General features: G+C 37.0%; 1 protein-coding gene across 1 annotated transcript in view; it reads left to right on the top strand.

Annotated features, from left to right (window-relative positions):
• Nucleotides 1-17,985, top strand: part of WDR64 (WD repeat domain 64) — a gene marked incomplete at both ends in the record, with an annotated part of 59,857 nt that extends 41,872 nt beyond the window's left edge. Inside the window, 12 exons of the mRNA XM_084202636.1 lie at nucleotides 311-441; nucleotides 1,729-1,806; nucleotides 3,458-3,548; nucleotides 5,008-5,074; nucleotides 6,331-6,464; nucleotides 7,911-8,016; nucleotides 9,673-9,734; nucleotides 10,136-10,245; nucleotides 11,053-11,238; nucleotides 13,537-13,624; nucleotides 14,202-14,276; nucleotides 17,926-17,985. Of these exons, the coding sequence (XP_084058762.1) occupies nucleotides 311-441; nucleotides 1,729-1,806; nucleotides 3,458-3,548; nucleotides 5,008-5,074; nucleotides 6,331-6,464; nucleotides 7,911-8,016; nucleotides 9,673-9,734; nucleotides 10,136-10,245; nucleotides 11,053-11,238; nucleotides 13,537-13,624; nucleotides 14,202-14,276; nucleotides 17,926-17,985 (1,188 nt within the window). The remainder of the gene's footprint in view (nucleotides 1-310; nucleotides 442-1,728; nucleotides 1,807-3,457; nucleotides 3,549-5,007; nucleotides 5,075-6,330; nucleotides 6,465-7,910; nucleotides 8,017-9,672; nucleotides 9,735-10,135; nucleotides 10,246-11,052; nucleotides 11,239-13,536; nucleotides 13,625-14,201; nucleotides 14,277-17,925) is intronic.
• Nucleotides 17,986-22,910: the final 4,925 nt, after the last annotated feature.

Genomic DNA, 22,910 nt, shown 5'->3' with positions numbered 1-22,910 from the left:
TAATCTTCAGCCCTTACACTTGTTTTCAAATGCTAAAATTGCAACTGTGCTGTAAAAAGCAGGTCAGGTTGGAAGCCCCTGTCCTCTGCAGCAGGGAGGACATCAGAGTATCTCCCAATACTTTCACTCTCTGTTTCCTCTGGTGCTTCTAGTAGCTCAAATACAATAGTATTAAAATAGCATCCCATATGCAGTTGATGTAGACACTGTCAATTTAGGCATTTTGTTCAATTACCAGTTCAAATATTTCACTGTCTATAGTGTCCTACTCTTACTCCTACTCAATTTTTCCTTTTAATCTTCTTTGTAGACTTTTTTATCTTCTGTGGACATTAGGTGTTTTGATGTTTTACTAGTAGAAGGAGGCAAATCGATAGCTACAGGAAGTGCAAACGGAGAAATCAATTTGTGGGATTTTGAAACTGCCTCTGTGAAATGCCTGTAAGTATTACTTTCATGCCTTTTGATCTCCAGCATGTCAAACTTTTTAAGTGGTATACTGGAAATTCCAATATGCCCAAATATAAAGGATGATTTACAAGCAGGAATTAAAGTAGCAATTTATGTGAGCCCTCCTCCCTCCCACTTCAAATTACTTTGCTAGCTATTCCTGACATTGCCGGTAGGAGAAGTGATCAGGAGGGTCATTTGGGAAAGGGATGATGAAATTAAAAATAATGTCTTAACGTAACTCACCACTGCCACTGAAGGAAACTCTCACTATGTAAATCACTCTAGTCATTGACTAGAGGCTGCTACTGAGCTGTAGAAACATCGTTACTTTGGAAGTTTTGTGTTTAGGAGGACACTTGGAACTAATGCTACTTCAGATGATAATTGCAGATGTTCTACATTATCAGTATCTCAATCACTGTCCATACCTAGAAGACTACAAGTCACATTCAATGAGGAGAAACCTGATGTGATTTTGGAGGTTTGAGAGTAAAGATCTTTCAGAGAAAGTTACAAAGAGTGATCATAGGATGGTTCCAGATATTCTTATCCCCATTAAGCTGCTACATCAGTAAACTTAACAATGGCAATATGTCTGGTTAGACTGAGTGGAGCAGTATAGCAGTATTCCTGTGTTAGTGAAGGAATACATGTCTTTTAGGACCATACAAAGTCAATATTTAACTATCCTACCCAAGAGTTTCACTTCATCCTTCGTGTGCAAAATTGACAAATTTGTGAGAAAGTGAGATGAGTTTTCTGTACCATGAAAAATAATCAAAGCTTTACTGCAGTTCAGACAGTTCAGAAGTGGCTCTTTCTTTATATTTGCTTCCCCATATATGAGGCAGCCGATTCATACTGGTGCATGGAAGACAGGAAAGTCAATGTTAGTAGAGTACTTTACCCAGGATTCACGTCACTGTTTGAGTGCCAGGAAAAAGGTACATTGTTAACATTAACTTAGTTTGTCAAGTTACTTCACTTTCCTCCTAAATACTAATCCTCAAGAAAATACTTGGCTAAATGAAATTTTCATCATTCCATCAGGTACCTGTTTTGCTTGCGACAGGCACATTCTGTGTGTCTTCTCCACTGACATTAAACCATCATAACTGATTAACTGATTCTGAAAAACTGTCTACAACTTTAGGTGGCATGCATTCTGGGAAATGAAAATTTTAATTTTTTTTAATAACAAGTTAAATGTGAAAGGTTTTCTGGAACAATACACAACCTATCTGATATATCCTGTACAAATATCTTTGTTTTCAGGCGTAAAACTACTGAAGACAGTGAGGTCTCTGGAGTCAATGCCATATTATTCCTTATACGTAGTGTTTCCTCTTCCAGGTAACTGTGCATTTTATCTTCCTTGGCACAGTCTTTTGGTATTTTGTTGTTGTAAAATGATGTAATGTTTCTCCAAGATGGATTATTTGAATTTTTATTTGTATTCAATCAATTCAGGTCCATACAGTTAATGAACTTTCCAAGTCTTAAACTTTTGTAATGCTTGTCAAACAATATGATATGTTATTTTCTCCACTCAGCTCTCCCTTTTTCCTCTAAATGGTCTCATAAGTCTCAGTTATATTGAAGAATTCAACAGAAGATAGCTTTTGCCCAGTATCAGTTTTCCAGGTACCATAACTTCTTTTGTCTCTATGAGAGAATTTTGTGGCAGCAGACTTTGTCTTTGTTTTAAACCTGATAAAATCCTCCTGCTTTTAGGTACTCTCAGCAAAGAGGCAAGCAGATCAAAGTCTGTAGCCACAAGATTCCTCTTAAAACAAGCCAGAATTTTCCATAGGTTGGTTGTATTGGATAAAAAGAGAATTTTAGCCAAATATGCTGATTTTGAAAGAAAGGCATTGCAACCGTACCTTGCTTCAGAAACACTTGTCTTCCAATGGATATGCAAAGGCACTGGTAGCCAAAAGGATTCAGTATGGTTTAAGTACTTATGCAGCTTTAAGTTTTTAGCAATTCAACAGCTTTTTTGCTCTTGTCAACCATAAAGCTGGTTTATGGCATTATGTTGCTTTAAAATCTTCAAGAAGCTTATGCAACATGGTATCAGTGCTACTTAATTGAACATAAATTCTCTTTTTGACATTATAACTTAATGATTTGTTTAAGAAATTCTAGCTAAATAAAAAAAAAGGAGTGATTAAAGTTCATAAATAGATTTTTTAATGAATCAAGATAAGCTTTTGCTATTCTTAAACAGAAGAATCCTATAATGACTTGGAAAATCATAGTCTTAGGATGTTTTGTATTTACTGGGAAGATAACCTGGATAAATTTGACCGTGATCTTACACACACACAAAAAAATATTTAAGCATGACAGCAAATCTGTAAAATCAAACACTGAAAATTGCAAAGTTATGGCCACCTGACCAAATTTAAGTGGACTACCCCAGCTACATATTTTCTAACTATCCCAATTATTCAGATACTTTTGCCAAAAGCAGAGCAGCAGTGACAGTAGTATGTTATGTGGCAAGAACCACTTATTTACACGGTCAGAATTTTTCATGACTCAGAAACAAAACCATTGCAGACCATATCCATTTTTTCATTATTTTCTTCCACAAAACCTCGTTATTGAGAGTTTTCACAACAATTTTAAAATAAATTTTTATGATTAATTGAAAACTATTTGCAGAGTAAGTACTGTGTAAAATGAAAGGGAAAAAGCCATTGACAGGCAGTTAATTTTTCCCTTTTGTGCCCTAAGGATGAATACCAATGTTACTTTTCAATTATTATGGATTCCATTAGCTCAAAATTACTGCCAGGAGAGGTTGGCTGTGTAATATGCAAATATTGCCTAGTTACTTAAAAAAATATATAAAACCAATAACCCTTAGTCTAATTAGTCTAATCAGTTTAAGTACTATTTTATTATGCTTTTTAATGCGGGGTGATGTTGATTCCCAGGTATCAAATAGTATCTTCAAGAATATCAGTAATCTTCAATAATTTCTTTCACACAGGAAAAGAAGTTCCCTGTCCTCTGCTCCTTCTGTGAGGAGTAATGCCAGTGCCATTGCAGAGCGCAAGGAAAGTTCTTCGGACCTACATGAGGTAGGTATGCTGGTTTGATGGATTTGGTAGTATTCAAAACAAATTTCTGATTTCTTTTTGGTCTTGATTTTAAAATACTGTAACTTACTAAAATACCTCCCTAACACCATCCGCAAAACTAAATATCAGTAATTATTAATAAATTAAGAATTATGAATTATGAATGTATTGTGAAGGATTAATAATTAATAATTTGAAGAATTATGAATCATTACCAAAGCTTTGTTTAGTTTTGTTAAACTGACTGTCACAGTATATTAAGAATCCTTTGTTAGTCAGCTGATTCTGTGACACATGGAATAGTTAATTATCAAAGTGTTTGGTAGATACTTATCACTAGCAATTCTCACTTCCCAATAGGGGTATACAAAGATTCAAGGGAGAAGGTAAAATTGACAAATTATGAAGTACTTGAATAAAAGCAGAATCACTTCAACATTGCAGCCACACTTGCTTGGATACATTCTTTCAAATCAAAGTATCTTTTTTTTCTTTTTTTCTTTTTTTTTTTTTAACCATCACTGTATCAGTGTTAAACTGTATATTTTTTGCTAAGGATAGCCTTACGAGTTTAGTGGCACTTTTTGCCTTTCTATGCCACGACATGCCATACTTGCAGAGCAATAAAAAGTAAGTAGGCAGGAAGAGGAAAATCCTGCTGCCTCTCAGATTCTTACCTGCATGTTGTTTCAGCAGAACATGGCACTTGGATAGATTCTCAAGCAAACTCTGGCTTAATTGCCACCTACAAACTAAAGCATCCAATACACTGTGCTGTGTCCTCAGTAGAATAACAAATGAAAAGTGATTTACAGTCTTTAAAGAGATCCCTGAAAGTCACATACGTCAAGCCTTACACATAAATGTGGAGAATGAGATTTAAGTAACTTGTCCTCTTCTGAGATACCTCAAACACTCGAGGCCGCAGAGTTTTCCCTGCCTTATTTGACTTGGCAATTTCTGACGTCAGTATACTGATTACTGTCAGCCTTGGGGATCCTCTGTAGCCTGTGGCAAAGCACAAATGAGGATTTCTGAAAATTCTCTTACTGAAAATGCAGACAGGAGTAAGAGTTTATATATGCATAAATGTATTTTTAAACTTTATTAATTTTTGCAGTAACAAGACTCTATGTATGTTCTGAATGACACTCTCAAAGAGATCCAGGTTACATTCATGATTGTGAATGATGTTGCTTGTCTTAAGAAAGTAACGCTATTCAGCCAAATTTACATTTAACATGCTCCTTAATTCCCATTAATTTTGGTTTTGATTTGTTCATCTGTTGATCTCTTCAAATAAAGTGTTTCTTGTTTACACTCAGTGGAAACTGGAGGAATATTTGAATAATCCAACAGCAAAAAAAAGTTCTTATAATAATTTCGACTAGTGCACTGTTCTGTAGTTACATCCAAATTCCACTTCCTAATTCTCTTACATTTTATTAATTTCTTTTAGAAAAATGCGGAAAGTGATGAAATTAATACTAAAACAACTGATGAAAATAATACTGAAATAAAAACAGGTACAGAAAGATGTTTTTCATTCTTTTTGATGTTGATCCATGAGTTCTGCCCAGATTATTGTAGAAACTGAGTTTGTCAGTTTGTCTGGCAAACTTTATTTAGAATAATTGGGATACCTTTGGTATGTGGATGACAGATCTCATCACCTTCCTCTCCCTCCTGATTTGCAATTGTTTCCCAAAAGCTAGGCCAGGATGCAGGATATGCAAGACCTTAATTGGTTGTTTTCTTCATGGTAACACTTTCAGAGTTTGGGAATGTCAACTATACACACTTTTCTTCTACATAAATATTCAAGCAATGAATTATTGAAATAGTATAGCAAGAGCCAACTTGAGTCAAGCATCAGTAAATGGTCTCACAGACAAAAGCTTTGAAACTAGGTGAAATTTTAGAAAGAAAATTCTTCAGTATGGTGTCTGCCCTTAAAAAATCATAATCAAGAGAGAGCCTAGTGCCTAAGAGTTAAAGCTGTGGAAATGAGTTGGTGAATTTGCAAGAAATAAATCATCTAGGTTCTTCTGAATCCCTCAGAAATCCTCTGCTAGAAAGCACAATTTCCCAATAATAAAAAATTTGATCATCTGCAATATGGATTTAAAATCAATTTATTTGGGGAAAAAAGCATGCCCTAAACCCAGAATATTCCTAAGCCTTGTTGCCCAATGAAATTGACACTCATGTTAAGTCTTGCATCCACTGAATGTCTGTGAAGGTCCTGCCAGCATCTCTAGCTCTGGAAAAGTCACAGCAGAAACTCAAAAAGGGTCTCTGTGATAATCCCCTTGCATTTAACAAAAGTTTTCAATTGGAGAAATAAGTATAGAAATCTATGATTCCAGAATTGTTAAGTGTCATGTTGTTATTAAATTTCATTGCTGAATTCATTGTTATCTCTAGAAGCCTCATGCAGAGGCTCCACATCTGCCTGGTAGCTGTCCAGATGGCCACTGTCCTGCATTCCTCCTCCACTTTTACTTGTGCTTGCAGTTCTGTAAAATCTATGGCACTCTTCTAAATAAGGTTCCCCTACATCACTGAGCAATAGTTCTGGCTGGCTTAGATAAGATAATGAAGATTGTTCCATTTCTTTTCAGTTATCTTTATCTGTGCCTCTAATGTTTTTAGAGTAATGCCATCTTGATGATGGGCTTTATTTTCAAATGTAGTTATTTTTCTGCTGTTATGTCATTTGTGCATTGAAAATCAATAGTAAAACCTTTTGAGATAATATATGATCATTTGTGTTCCAAAGCAGAAGAAACAACCAGCTGTGAGGACACCCAAAATCCAGAGGTGAATGAGCAGTTGTTGAAGGCTAGAGGAGGACTATCACCTCTGCTGGCTTCTGCTCATCAAAGTGGCTGTATCCGCCTATGGAGTATTCAGGTAGCCAGCTGAATGTCTTTGGGAAGGGATCGGAACACTGAGAAGATAATTCCACTAATCTTTGGAAAATTGCACTTTAACTAGCAATTGCAGCAGCAGACATTTATTGCATCTTTTGGTTATCAATTTCTTCCATGGACGCAAATTGGTTCTGCTTTAGTAACCGTAGCAGGGTTTAATGGCAAGTGGAAAACAAGGAAACACGATTTCAAGTAATTATAACAAACTGACTCTAAATTTTTGTGAAAATCTAGAATTTGATTATTCACCCACAGCATTTACCTTCTAAGACAGGATGATAGACAAGGCAGAGTGTCCTACTGTCAGAAGAGGCTAAATATGTCTGCAAAATAGTCCCAGCTAGCACTAGAAGGGTAAGAAACCAGGAGAGAATAGCGTCCTGGTTTGTTAGAATATAGTCCTAACACATAACATCTCCAACTGTTATGGGCTTGAAAAGCCAGTCATGCAACCAAGTGGCAAAGGCTTATTTGTCATATCACCTCAGATCTATAAGGCTTTTCCAGGCATCATGTTATTTTAGATAAGGTACACAAAGTAAATAGAGCAAGAAGGGAGAGTACCATGATATGGTTGATTGATTGGTAATGTTGCCCATTGTGGCAGACAGTGATCATAAACAGTCAGCCATGTAAGGCTTGAACAGGAACCCCAGCTAAAGCAAATCAAGGGAAGAATTTTTCTCATGAGAAGAAAGATGGTGAAGGTAGCCTTGCAGATGTTTTATGCAAAAATAGAAAATTATGGTAAATGTATCCAAGTATTGTAGATGTGAGCTTTGTTGGGTTTTGTTTTCTTCACAGTTGATATATTAGTGTGCTTAGATTCCTACAGGAATCTCTAAGTTCATATACCAGTGGTGTCATCACTGGTTTGTCATCATCATTGCATGGATGACAAAATAAGAATCTCCTTATCAGCAAGACATTTTCCCTCACACCCTCCCAGTCCTAAAGAGGCGACAATGGAGGAAGTCTACTGGTGCTAACTTATAAAATAGAGCAAGTTGGTGGAGGAGACATTATGGGCCCATTTGCAGCAAAAAACAATGTTTCAGTAGCAAATGAGGGGCATACTGATGCTATTCCATAGCAAATAAGGGGTAAATGGTAAAGTAGAGGTAGGTGGAACTAGACTGACTTGCCTGAAGAATTAAAGAGCTTGTCCTTTCAACATGCAAAAGACAGCAATCCAGAAGAATACACAGCTATTTTCGACATTCAGTAGATTTAGGAATTTACCTTTTTAGAAGCTTTCTGAATAGATATGAGCTCAGTAATGTTGAATAGATAAAATTAATTACACTCAAATTCTGATGAATTAATATTTTTAATGTAGGTATTATTATAAGATAAACATGCTGTTTGTTTGATTGATTGTTTGTTTGTTTGTTTGTTTGTTTGTTTGTTTGTTTGTTTGTTTTAGGGAAACTTGATGAATGAAATTCTGCCATTTGCAGGACGTCCCTCAGGTCCTCTGACAGCACTGTGCACAGACATCTTCATTAAAATTCTTTTGACAGGCACTAAAGGTGAGTAAACATGTTAGTCATCTTGTTCAGGACAGTCAGTAGGACAAGAAAATATCATGGTATAAATGTGCCAGAAATGTGGAAATGATGATCTAAGTGCTGCCAGGTTTTCTCCATCAGAGCTATAATTAAATAATTGTAAAAGGTGTTTTGTTTTATAAAAGGATGGTAGATTAAAGTTTAGTGTTATAATGTTATCAGTAGAATTGTTTTCATAAAAGACATTAAAATTTTCTTCATTCATATGCCCTGAATATACTTTCCATCTACATTATGATATTGATCCCCAGGGCAAAGATTACTGCTAAGAACAAGCAAAAATTTCAATTCCATGGTAATAGTACATAATAAAAAGTTGCATCTTGGGCTGTACCAAGAGCTGTGATTCAAACACTGATACAGAATGCACAGTAATGGCTCCAGCAGTACACAGCTGTATAGGAAAAGCACTTGTCAATGCTAGCAGCTCATTGCTAAACCTTTAATTTCATATGAAGTCTGGCTTTCCTTTGGCAGAATGTTCAAAAGTTTATCTGCTGTCTGATTCTTCTTCCAACCTTTGGAACCCCCTGGCAATTTTCCATTTCTGTGTCCATCATAATGTGTCACTTTTCTTTTAAAATACATATTAAAACTCTTTTCTGACAGCTTCCTGCTCCTATGTGGTCAGATATTGGACGGAGCAAGGAATTTTTTCCCCTTTTGTTTCAAAATTGAGCAATAATTTGACTTTTATACTGAAAATGATGAGGAGTTTCCACTCCTCTCTGATTCAAATGAGTAAATGAGTTCAGAAAGGCAGCATGCACTGGACAGGATTTCAATTAATTGTGGAAAAGTATCCACCCTGCTACCTATTCATTTTATACTCTCCCTTTGCCTTTTTGTTTGTGTCACTGTGTATTTGCTTTTCATGCTTTCCACACTCTTCTCTTTTATCTGCAGTGCTGCTACCAATTTCCTTTCCCCTCTACAGATTTTTCCTTGTTAGAAAAAGGTCAGCTTCTCTGCCTGCCTCCTCCCTTGCTTGCAAATGTACAGTCCTAGAAATCAAATGGGACTGGTATGAAAGTTGAAATTACACAAAATATTCCTTTGTCTTGTAGTAGAAATGAGGAGTAAGAGGCAACTTCATCAGAGAGAGGTAGCTTAGGCAGGAAACAGAGCAGTTGTGGGTCATAAGGAAGGGGTTCTTTGATTCTAGTTTCACATGAGTGCACTAAAATGTTGTAAAACATTAAGTATTCATTATGTATACAATTAATTAAACTTTGTCCATTTTACCAGGATTGGAAACCAGTGTAATCCCCAGGAAGCTCTTATACCTCAGCTGTGCAATAGACAATTGTCATGACAAGATGACTCTTGTTTTTCACTCATCATTTTTAGAAAAAGCTTTACCTTACTTCCATTTCAAACCTATCCAGTTCATGACACATTGTTCACAACTTGCATATGTTTCTTTGCATATTAATGAACAGGCCATTATTTCTACTCTGAGCTTGACAATAAAATAGTTATATTCACTGTAAACTAACTGGCCTGTGTTCTCTTCTTCAATCTGCCCAGTGTCTACTGAGAGTCAATGGCAGCAACAAGTGAAGGTGTAGCACTAAAGAAACTTACTGATGTTTTGCTTTCTCCTTTCTGCCACAGAGGGATATATTTTTCGCTGGAACATGGCCTCATTCTTAGAAGATTCACGAAATAGAAAAAATGTAAGGAATTATCTTTCAGATCTTCTAAACTTGAACAGTATACTGAGACAAACAAACAAAAAAAATAATGCAGAGCTCTACAGGGATAAAAATGTTTTCTGCATATAAAGATCATATTTTGTGCTTGAAATAATAATTTGGTGCTGTGGGAAAGAAAAACATAAGTAAAATGGTGTTAGCATCATTTCATTATGTTCAGAGAAGGTATATTAAGAATTAATTTGTCCATGTTCCCTGGGTAGTGTTTCTACCATATGCTATTTGCAGGCTGTTTCATGGAAAGATTATTTTTTCACCTCTTCTAATTTTCAGGAAGACATACTGATATATACACTAAGCTAGCAACCATGGTGGGATACAGAACTGCCTCAAATGTCGTTATGTTGCTTTTTTCCCCTCAGGCAATAAAGGAGGAGCTTTGCTGGAGGGCACATGCTGCTGAAGTGGTTGACTTATTTATTGAAGATGAGAAAAATGTGGTAGCTTCTGCATCCATTGATGGTTCAGTCAGGTATAAAATGACTAACACTTCTTACTGCTATGGCAAATCAATTGAGCTATCTTCAAAGTTCCTTTTCTTGCTGCACTTGCATATAGGCTAGAACTTAAATAAAGTGCACTTAAATAGAAAGCACTGGGTGCATTTTCTGTTCTGCACCTGAAATAACTGGTTTTAATGTAGCACTTCTCCAGAAGTCAGATCTTTTGCAGACTGTCATTTTCTTTCAGCCCTTGCTTTGCTTCAAACGCATAGGTAATGGCTACATAATTTTAAAAATTGTCTCCTATTCTAATCCTATTTTAGCTTTCAGTACTTGTTAAATTGACTTGGATCCTAAGCATGGCATCTAATCAATGTGTATGCAATTAGACCATGAAAGCTTGAAGATACTTGATAGACAACTATAATTCCTTCTCAGCTAACAAGTGCATTTGAAGGGGTTTCTCTTGGTTTTCTGGAAGTATTAAATGAAGAAATTTTGTTTAGATCTTGCTCTGGTGGCAGCACTTTGCTGCAGGAACAATTTAGGATTTTGGTACATTTGGTACATTTACTCTTAATTTGCATAAATACAAATGTGAGCTGGGTTTTTTTCTGTTTTTTGCAACAACCTTCTGATTTTTTTTTCACTCTGAAATTATTTAAATTATAAAAACAATCTCATTGATGTTTTTTATGACTAGCACACTGAACTCTAGAACAGTGCTGTGGAATTTGATAATGTACACAAATACTCTCAATCTCACTTCTGTTCCACTTCTAAAAATATCCATTTTTCTTTTCTCTCCTTTCACACTGCTTCTACTATGTCTGTAGGCTTTGGCATGCCAAGACTGGATATTATTTTGGTTTCTTTGGACAAGCCGGGAAGTTTGACTTAACAGATACCAGTCGGTTGATTTTGCCTTCTGATGTGAGTGATTTTTCTGCTATAATTAAAGAGGAGAAGAAGCGTACGGAAAAGAAGAAGATTGTATATCCTCTCATACTGGACAGAGACAAGTAAGATCTCATACATTTATACACATGTATAATTGGGGGAACAGTTTTGAAAATATGCTTTAAAAACACCTTTCATCTGAAGGTCAGAAAAAAATAGTACTATTTGTTATTCAGAAAAATCTTTTTAAAGTTGGTTTTTGACCCAGTATGGATAAATCTTTTCCTTTTTATGACTTGGTGACAGTCAGGATTAGGTGACATTCAAGGTTTGAACTCCATTATAGTGATGACTTGATACAGCTTTTAGCCTAATTAGAGGTTGTATATTATATATGCTGTTCAGGTTAGCATATGTGAATAGTTTTGAGCAAAACACAAATCCTTCCAGAAGAATAAACCAAATTTAATCTTTCAGTTTAAGAAATTGTCATCTTAAACTTGCTGAGATGTTATGGATACATTCACATACGTGGGTAGAGGATTCACAGATAATGGCATTCTGAAACTGGCATAAATGTGTGTTCAATGGCAGTGTTGAACTTTTCTTCTAGGTAGAGTTCTTAAGGGAGATGGGTTAGTTACAAGTTCAGTCAGAGAGCCTTGGCCTGTTAGCTTAAGTACATATTTCTAGTCCTGGAACACTCTGGTTCATTAATTAGTGGATTAACCAAGTGAACAGAAATATTGAAAAGGGTATCTTCAAAGGAAATACATGCAGTGTCTTAAGTAACAATGCAATCCAAACTTGGAAAAAAATATTTAGGACTTAAAAAGTCATGCATTGTTTAGTGGTTAGGTTTCATATACCATGTCCATTCTTAGGCTGCCTTTCAACCAATGGAATTTGGGACAGTGGAAAATCTCTATGGCTCTTTACTGTTACCCCATTTAATTTGGTATCCTGCTAATAATTATTATTTCATGGAGTTCTTACTAATATAAGTAGTGTCACTGCCGTCAGAATAGTAACTCACCAATACAGAGAAGTGCTTGGCTGTGTTTGAGGGACCCCTGTAGTTACTCTGAATAGTCAGTAGCCAGTTTGAAACCTCTGGAACCAAAGATATAATTATTGAGTCAGCTAATCTGAAAGAAACTTTCCATACATTATATGCCTGTGTCAAAATGTGACTACTTTTTGAGATTATTCAACTTTAGCATTATGAGCACCATGTTCTAGCCAGCTGAGCTATTGACTATGTGCCATTGTCCTTCTTGGCCACCTGGGCACAGCTGGCTTATGTTCAGCCACTGTGGATCAGCACTTCCAGGCTTTTTCCATGAGACAGCTTTCCAGCCACTCTGCCCCCTGCCTGTAGTGCTATCAGGGGTTGTTGTGACCCAAGGGCAGGACCTGGCACCTGGCCTTGCTGAACTTCTTACCACTGGCCTTAGCCCACTGGTCCAGCCTGTCCAGGTCCCTCTGTAGAGGTTTCCCACTTTCCAGCAGATCAACATTCCCATCCAACTTGCTGTGATCTGCAAACTTACTGTGGGTGCACTCAATCTCCTCATTCAGATCATCAATAAAGATATTAAACAGAACTGGGCCCATCAGTAAGCCCTGGAGAACACCACTTGTGACTGGATGCCAGCTGGATTTAACTCCACCACTCTCTGGGCCTGGCCATCCAGTCATTTTTTACCCAGCAAACAGTGCACCCAGCCAAGCCATGACCAGCCAGCTTCTCCAGGAGAAAGGTGTGGGAAAATATTCCCCAAATGTGCACATACTTGAAAAAGCACAAACCCATCTGAGCAACATGGGTATTTACAGTTTAAACAAGCATCTCAGGAGTTTGAAAATTGATTGAAAAATGCCAGCAGGTAGGTGGAGTCACATAGAAGAAAGGTCTCAGTTTCTCCCTGTAGTTCCTTAGCTTGTGTGACCTGACTTATTTTTCTGATTATGAAGGCAACTGTTAATCTGCACCAACAGACACTCCAGATAATTTCTTCTCGTGACTAAATTTGCAAACCAGACATATCGGCAGAGGACGCCTTTGTTATGAAAGTCACATTCCGGTGTTCTAGTCAGAACTTAAAGAAATGCTGAGAAGCCATTATCAGAGAGTTATTGCATGACTCTTGTAAATGGTGCTTATATTAAGATTTCCTGCCTTCTACAGGTGGCAGCCATACCTGGATTGACAAAATATTAGTGAAGCATTCCATGATACCTATGAAGGTGCTAATATAAATTATATTTTGTATATATACAAAATCACTTATACTTCAAAATAATTTCATTTTGGAGCATAGTTCAAAATAATTTAATTTTGGAGTCATATATGAATATTGTGTTCATATCTATCATTTTGATAGGAACTTCAGATTTTTTCTGTCTTATACATACAGGTTGAAGTCACTGACTGGATCACCTTCGGATGGAGATGAGGAACCAGTTCACAGCTTCAAGTTTTTCAAAGCTCTGGCTCCTGAAAAGGTAGCAAATATATATGAAAAATTTATGTTCTGTGCAACATATAGGAAATAAAATTGTATTTCTCATTTAAAAATTATCCATAAATAACCCTACATATCTTTCTCATTCAATGGACAGCTAGAACAAAAATGCAGAAACAGAGGGATCTAAGAAATGTCTGTGGTTTTCATTCTCATTTTTCACATTGTCAAATTTCAGTTTAGAAGGTAGCACAAGCAGATTCACTGGTTTAAACATGTAAAAGAAACCCTAGAATTTTCCTCCACTTCAACAAAAAACCTAAATATCCTAAGTTTACTCTAAGAATGTGTGAAAATACTAGAATAACAGTGAATCCCTGGTCGCATACAATAGTTCTTTCAGGGTTCCTATGAAATCAGAAGCCAGGAGAGTTAGATTTCATTACATATGCTTTGTACAACTCTAATTGAATATCAGTAGAGCTCTTCCATCTTTACTTGGCTTTAACCTTAAAAGTCATGGGACTATAAAACTTCTATTGCAGTTGTAGTAAAAATGTCTTAAGTACCTTTTGTCTTCAGCTACTAATGCACTGACTTTGGCTTCCCTTGGTCAGATTCAACATATGGAAACTTTTGAGTTTGCAAGCAAAGAGGCTGGTGCAGTATTTGCGTTTCTTCCTATATATCAGGTAAGCACCAATGTTTTCTACCTTTTTGTGGTGGCGTTCATAGCTCAGAAGCCATTAGCAATTGTACGCTATTACAGTGACACACTCTGACATTCCGTTAATTGTCTGCTTCTCAATTTAATTTTCTAACATGATTTGCATTGCTACCTATCCAACTCCAATTCCAACTTTGGTGGAAGCTTGATACTCCAATTGAAGTGAGCATGCCACACAGTGAGTATTGCAGATGTTTACTCCTCCTGTTCAACCTCATGTCATTAATATTTTGCTCAGACCGGATTTTTTTAACCTGTCCCAACGTATCAATTCCCATATGCCCAGTACTATTTTATGGGTATTAATGATCTGATCTATTGCAAGCTGTCTAGCAAAGCTTCCTAGGTTTTTCTTCTATGGAGCAAAATCAGAGTATTCCAAAGGCTTTTCTATCCCACATATCAGAGGATGAAAAGAATCACCCCTAGCAAAGGAGGTAATCCCTTTCTGTAGAGGGTACCTAGAAAACTAACTTGGATCAGTTAGATGCTATATGGCTGGTTATGGGGGATTAATAGGATACTTTGCATTCCAGCTCTGCATTCCAATACATATGACCTAATCCTTGTACATGCAGCATTACAGCATGTCAGAAAAAACTCAGGAGCATAGTGTTCAAATAGTTGGCACATATGCTCTTTTTCTGACCATTAATATACTTTGGAAATCTGTGTTTTGTTTTCTTCCTGAAAAAGAAAATAAAATACTCTGAAGCCAATGGCTTCAGCAAAATGAAATCTGACTTTTTCTGTAAGCTATGTGCACAAAAAGATATTTTTTGTCTTTACTTTTACAAAATGCTATCAGTCTGGGCTATTCATGTTAGTATGTTAATTAGTTCTTGAAATTTTTTAAAGGTCTTCATAGGATCAAAGCTGAGAAGTCCAGTCACAAGGGACGGGAAAAGGATCTAGAGTCCATTGGAGACTTGAGTCAAGAAAAATAAATATAGTTTCATTTCTTCATTTAAGTGGATTAGCAGATTTCTTTTGTTATTTTTTCTCTGTTTTTCTTTTCAATTACATTTAAATCTATTTCATTAATAAGTAGAACATATAGAAAACAGATCTTTATTCTATTCTAATCCATCAAGGAAAAAAATCTAATAAAGCCAGTGTATGAGTATAACTAGATATTGAAAAGCCCATTTGACTTCATGCATATTTGCTGACAGTTACTCTCTATGTCAAAACTACCAATTTCCTCTCTGCTTCAATTTGTCCAGTTTGAACTTCTGAATATTAAATATTACACTGCTTTTTTTCCTGACAGATTAATCATAAAGTCAACAAAGAGTTAATATGCCCTGCTGTTTCTCTCTGTTCATTCCTTGCTTATGCTTTCAAAGAGTGTGTTCACTCTCTAAGCCAGAAAAGTGACTGCTGAACTCATATTCAATTAATTGTCCATCATGATTCTACAAATCTCTTCTTGCATTTCAGCATTCCAGGACAATGTCACAACATGACATAGAGCACAGAACACATTTTCATCCTTTGGCTAAGCATGCAAATGGTGCCAAGTGTCTCACCTTAGTGAGAAAGAAGGTAATTGCATATGCATATAAGTAGTGATAATGCATATAACTAGTGATATTATTACCTACTATTTTGGGGAAAATAGCAGGTTTTCTATATCACTGGTATTGAATGGTGTTTGATCTCCTGGCCTTCTTGAAAAGACATTCTTCTCACGAACTGAATATACAATGACTTGCAATTATTTACCTGAACTTGTTACGAGGCTATGATGGATTGAAGGGTAGCTGCAAAATATCTTGTGGGAGTATATTTAAAATTCTTATGATCAGCTGTACCGGATCTGGCAGAGATTAATGTAATTTCTCCATAGAAGCCTCTATGGTGCTGTGTCCTGGATTAGCAAACAGTAGTGTTGATAAGACACCAGTGTTTTGGCTATTGCTGAGCAATGCCAGCAAAAGAAGGTGCTTTTTTCCCCACACCCAGTGAGTAAGCTGGGAAGGGACACACCCAGGACAGCCCATACCATATAACATCTTCATGGAATGGGGGAGTGAGCCAAGATGTTCATGGTTATAGTGTTTGTCATCCCAAGTTGTCTTCCCATTATGTGTGCTGAGGCCCTGTTTCCCAGGAAGTGGCTAAACAAACATCTGCCTACTGGTGGTAAGCAGTGCTTGAATTACTTGTTTTGCTTTGCTTGCACTTGAAGCTTTGCTTCACCTATTAAGCTGTTTTCATTGTGGCCCAAGAATTTTCTCACTTCTGCTCTTCCACATCTCTTCTCCATCCCACTGGGAGCAGTAAGAAAGCAAACTGTGCAGGCACTCAGTGTCTTCCACGGTCAGCCCACCACATTAGCCAACTTTGTGACCAAAAGTAAAATCAGACTTGTCTGACAAACCAAGTGGTACCAAATAAAGTGCAATCTTCCATTGTACTACCTGTGTTCACTTCCTCTCACCCATGATTTTGCCGTTAGCATATGAAAGGTAACATTCTTGCTATTCTGAGTCCTGTATCATTTTGAAAGCTACAAAAAGTCTCTTTAAGTTACCTAAAAAAATGCCTATTCTTCAAAGACTATTAAAAGCACAGTTCAGGGTCAAAGAGATCCTTAGCCATTTATTTTGACACTCATACGTGTTATGTTTTATCATACGTAATATAATATTTTCTCTTTGGCATTGTCCCTAATAATCAGCCTAAATTATTAGGGACTGTGATTACAAGACGGAGATATCCCACTTCTCTTCAGTTTATTAACTGACTATTGACTTCCTCAAAACTGACTATTTACTCAATATTTTCTTTTTACCAAACTTTTAGCATTGCTAAGATTTCATAGGTTCTTAATTTTCAAATGATACCCTTTTAGTCTTGCTTCCTTCTCGCTTCAGTTTTCTTTATTAATTGCCCATGTTTTCTAAGAGCTGACTTGTATTCATGGCTATTCATGACACTATATTCTCCACTGTGCAGAAACTATCCATAATACAGTACTATTGCTGGTAAAAATCAAGTGTTTAATCCTATGGTGAGTGAAATAATGGACAAGCTCTCAGGAGGGAAAGGAGGGAGTCATACTGCAACAAAAACTGTCAAAAATGCATGATGTGCGCGTGCTGTCTTTATCAGTGTTCCACCCAATCCCTGTTATGCTACTGAAAGTGTGACAAAGTTAGAGTGCTATAAGTGCCATCAGATTTTTTTTCATCATTCATTACATTAAAAAACCTGGGGTAGATCAGACTCCATGTCATTACTTAGCATCACTGTTTACTTCCAAACCCTAGTGCTTTATAAGCACCAAATGGAAACTGGTCCTGGCCCCAGACATTTTATACAATTATATTATCCAACTGTCTGTCTTAAGTGTCAAAAGAAAAGCAGAGACATATAATTTCTTTGAACAGATAATCCACTAAGGCATTGCAAAGAATTTATTAGAAGATTAGTTGTTTATCATGAGACTGGAAAGAAATTAGGCACAGGAAAGTGATGCTTGCACCCACTCATTTTACAGCAGTCATTTCAATGCTGGGTCTAGTACAAAGGTGTATGTTAATATCAACAAATCCAACCCAAAAATTAACTGTGGATTTCCTCTATGTTGATGCATTCCTTTGCAGGATGATTTCTTTCTACCAGCATCCACAATTATACTGCACTTCAATGTTCCAGGTGAATGAGTTGTTTGATTGTTCCAGACCACTACTCTATTAAGGAAAGGCATCTTAACAGGACAGCCTCTTTTAGCATGGCAGAAGTCCATGCTTCTGCTGGCTGCAGTAGTTAGTTTGCCAGAATTTCATTACAGCCCTTGCCAGTGCTTTACAAAATCTGTGACGCTCTCCAGCTGCCCTCACCCACTGGGGCAGTTCAAGCTGAATGGCATCAATGGTGCCAGAACTCCGGGAACCAAAAGTCTTTGTTATGTACCCACCACTATAATAGCTTCCATTATTCGGGTGAGGATTGGACGGAGAAGGCACACAAACATAACTCTTATTTTGTCCTTCAATATATTTACCCAAACTTCTGTTCCCTGCAACCAAAGTCTCAGAAGACACATTGACCAGCTGACTGGCCAGATAGCTAATTGAAGAATTCAATGCAGAAAAGACACCTGAGTTAAGGGAAGTTTTTGAAAGTGCGTAACCTAGTTCTATCCACTCTTCAGGATGTGCATTTCCATGGATATCCAGAATTAGGCCCCCTGACATCTGTGATTTTGCAGTGGTCAAAAATCCCATATAGTCCTCCCAGGCCTGTTCTGCTTGGGGAATTCCAAAGGAGGCTTCTTCCTTTTCCCTGTTAGCATCCATCTTGAACCTCTGTAGGTGATTTATGATGATATGTGGGAAGAAGCCTTCAGTAATTTTGTTGATTTCTTCAGCAAGAGCCTGAGCCACCTCTACAGTATACCTGTCTTGCTTGGTAGACACTTTGCATTTCAAAGCATTTTGAATACTTCCAGGAGGACAGTCATGAGAGAAAATACAAGAGGATGTCTTCACATCCCAACAAGCAGCCTCTCGATCAGGGATGTCTTTAGGTTCTAGTGACCCACCATGTGGGACAGAGAGAATGAGGTTCATATTGCCCACTTGATATTCTGTGAAATTATTATGACCAAATATAACATCTTTGGTGCCAGTGACTTTCAAAAGGAAAGGAAAAATGGAAAGGAGGAATAAATACATATATTCCATATTGCTGAGTCTTCCAGCGGCAAATAAATATCAGTACCTACAAAAAAAAAAAAAAACCAAAGAACAGACTATGCATTACTTACAGCTGGGAAAACATGAGGCTGTTCAGCTGCTATTGCCATAATTAGTTAATGATTAACCTATTTTAGTTTTATTCTACGTAGCACACGTAAATAAAGAATAAAGAAGAACACTTATATGAGAAACAGAAATTAACAGGGCGCTTAGTATGGCTAGATGTAACAGATGCAAGGGAAATGGTAGGCTACTGGACCTCCCCCATTTCCCCAGAAAGCAAAAACAATATTTAATCACCCTATCTCATTGCAGAAAATCATCCCAGAAAAATATCTGAATTGCCTTTTTTTTTTTAATCTCTGAAATATAAGAAAATTCTAACAGAATTTGATAAAACATCTGTATGCCATTGACCTGTGTGAAATATCTTTAAATTATCGATGTGGTTATATAAACTAGAGGCTAGGTCAGTCAAGACCAGCACTTGTGTGATCAGGCTTGTGTAAAGTAATGAGACTGATAAAAATTGATTGCTACCAAGCTCTGTCTCTAATTATGCTCCAAACTGAGTTACTTTAAGACCTTTATAGATAGGTATTATTGAATGAGTTAAGGAGTGACTCTGTTCTCTTTAGCTTGCAAATCTTCATTCTCTTCAAGTGACCAAAGATATTTTAAAGCCCTCACTAATTATGCCATTTTTTGGAAAGGTGGAATTTAACAAGATGCTGACAGGTCTTTCTGATTTGAAGAGGGCAAACCGCCACTGAGAGGGCAGTGAGCACTGTGGAAGTACCGGCCATCAGCTGCCTACTCTAAAAAAGGGAGTAGGCAACTTCACCCAAATAATGCAGCAAAATATTATTTTCCTACTATGAGGGAGTGCTGCTGAAAATTTAGAGACAATTTTTCCTGCCCACTTCACTGCACTCTGAGGAGCCTGTACCTGAAAAACAAGCATCAAATCTTCCACTACTTTTTCTGGGCTGAAAGTCCCATAAAAGTCTGTGAGCTGGAATCAGATCTCTGAGAATCTCAGCTAGTTTTCCTATTTATGACAAAAGATTTTTCGTTTCATTTTAGGCTTTCATTTAAAAGGTCCTTTTAGTTGAGCTACTGGCTTTAAACAAGATTTTATCCAAGGCCCTGTATGGTTCGTGTTTCCATAGACTTCCCTGAAACACAGATATTCACTTGCTAGTTCACTGTGTGCTAGCAGAAACACCGAGGAAAGGAACGCTGTCAAACGTTATTCAAAATCCTTTTCTCAGAAAAATAGATTTGATATGCAGAGTGTGTAAGTCTAGGAATAGCTTACCTGATGTGCAGAGGGGTCCAGCACCAGGTTAAATAAATCAACAGCAACAATCCCCCAGAGGCTGCTCACCTGCCCCAGGAGAAGTCGAGTTTCTGTGTCTCAGGCTCTCTTTTAAATAGGATGACACAGCTGCTCCTTTCCCACAGCATGCCAAGCTGTTTGTGATTATCGCAGCAGTTCGCCTGTCTTTCTGCAATTTCTTGTTAATTATTGAATCAAGCTGTTAATGCTGCTAGATCATGCCTTAATGGTATATGGAGAGAGAGCTCTGTATAATTCCCAAACTGAAGAAAGTCACCCTTGGCACAGCTCAAGTTCTGGCCAGACTGGAGGCACCTGTGTTAATGAGAGATTAAAAAAAAAAACCAAAACCAAGAGTAATTTAAAATGGTAATAATGACTGCAGGACTAGTTTGAAGATTTACCTACAAATTAAGATAGTTTTTCCTGCCTCTGCGCCTCCGAAAACGAAACTGAACTGCCCTTTGCACTCGGCTGTAGCTGAGGCTGTGTCCCAAGAAGCCTCTAGGGGCCAGGCTGAGCCATGCAGCCACGAGGAACAGAGGTTTCAGCAGCACCCGCATGTGTGATTTCACAACGACAGATCACAAGCGAAAAAACATGCACTGGGATACCAGAGTTTAGCATGCTTTTGTTCTCTATACTGACATTACGTTTCCAGAGATAAAAAAAAAAACTTGCCACAAGCAGCACAGCCACACTTAAGTTCAGAATAGCTACTACACTAACATAATCACCAGATGCCTATATCAAAACTATGTTAGCTAGATAATCTAGGTTTTTAATAACTTTGCTAACACTATTCATATAATATTTTCCTGATAAATGAGGAGCTTTTAAAAACATTTCCTCTGCTACTAAATATGGTTTAAGGATGTCATCCTCTACATGTCTCTCAACTGTTCATGAATTTGCTGGTGGTATTAAAGTCTGACTTCTTAGCTAAGCTAAAAAAAGCTGTGAAAATATATTGTCCAATAATAGAAACTTCAATAAAAGACACATAAAGGGTGCAGTGAATGTAATCCACTTATCAGAGAAAAATCAAATTTTTCTAGAAATTGATTACATAGTCCAACTAACTTCAAAACCAACTTTTTGAGATAAAAGTGATCAACTTCTTGAGCACTGAAAACAATATAGTAGCAGTAATAAGAAATTCACTGAAATTTTGGAAAAATTAATGTAAGCCAGTCACCCAGTCTACTAATATCACCAAAGCTGATGGTCTGATTGTGAGCTTCAGCAAAGTGCTGGCTTTCAGTCCAAGGATTTTAATTTTCTGCATGAAGACACTTCCAGCTGTGCCAGACACTGCATGGAAGGAAGTTTAGTAAAAATCTGTAAGATGTCCTTGCCCATTGTAATGCACAGTGGGGACAAATTTAATTCTGCTTTACTTGTCAGTGTAAAGGCTAGATGTTTACATCAGACAGTGATCCCATTTCCTCACTTTAGGAGAGCTGTGTTGAGAAAGAAGCAGTTCTAGAGGTGGAAGTGTTTTTATCTTGGACACCTATCTCAAATTTCTATTGGGGTCAACAAAGCTATACTCACAATGGCTCTTCTTTTTTTATTACATGACAGAAAACAGTTGCAAAGAAAATAAAATGTTTCTGCTATACTTTCAACCTCAAGATCTCTTTAAAATGCATTCTGCCAGTCACTATTACAACACTGCTCAAGGAAAGAGAAAAACACACAGCAGAGATTTGGCATAGTAATTTCTAGTCTCACCAGTTCTCCTGATACAGGAGCTCCTTGTGAGAGAAAAGAATTCTCTATATTAATACAAGTCAACTAACCATAATGCAGTGCTACTTCCCTCTTTCATCTGGTACATATGGGAAATAAACCTGCAATACTGTGGTATTCTTCAGAGGAATAACTCACCAAAATGTTACCATCTGACTACTTTCTTGCAAGAGACACTGTTGAACTTAAAGAACTTTAGGCAGTTTTCAGCTGAGATAGCTCTACTAAAATCAACAAAGCCTTTGGCTCATGGCATCAAACTTCTGTTATTTCATAGAAGTTATGAGATGTCATGAGGGTGGGTCACACATGGCTAAAGACATTTGTGATAAACTGAATGTTAAAGCATGTTGTGCTAACTCTTCAATTCCAAAGTATCCTTCCTTTCAGGTGAAGGGATTGAAAAGGAAAATCTGAGCTGGGCAAGAGTTCTGTAGCTCTGGCTTCCTTCGAGGCAAGTTCCTTGACTCCAATGTTTCTGACTCTGAGGTTCACCTTAGGCCTATTTTTAACTATTTTTAATTTACAGAAAATAGTCCAAAGTATTTCTAATTGAATTGCATGTAAGATTTTGAATGATATTGGTTCATTACATTGTCTACTCTGATTACTGTTCTTCTCATAAGCACAGCAGTTTGACAGAAAAAGAAATGTCAGAAGTGATAGAAGAACATATTTTTAAGAGAAGGGAACCTTATCCAAATGGATTCTAACTGCAGTTGGATTTAAAACTTGTGGAGTGTGTCATATGTAGTCAGAATCATGGAGTGAAAGAAAAAATTGGCAAAGC

This window comes from Fringilla coelebs (genome assembly GCF_963513975.1).
Source record: "Fringilla coelebs genome assembly, chromosome: 3".
NCBI lineage: Eukaryota > Metazoa > Chordata > Aves > Passeriformes > Fringillidae > Fringilla > Fringilla coelebs.
This window is presented reverse-complemented; position numbering and strand designations above follow the sequence as displayed.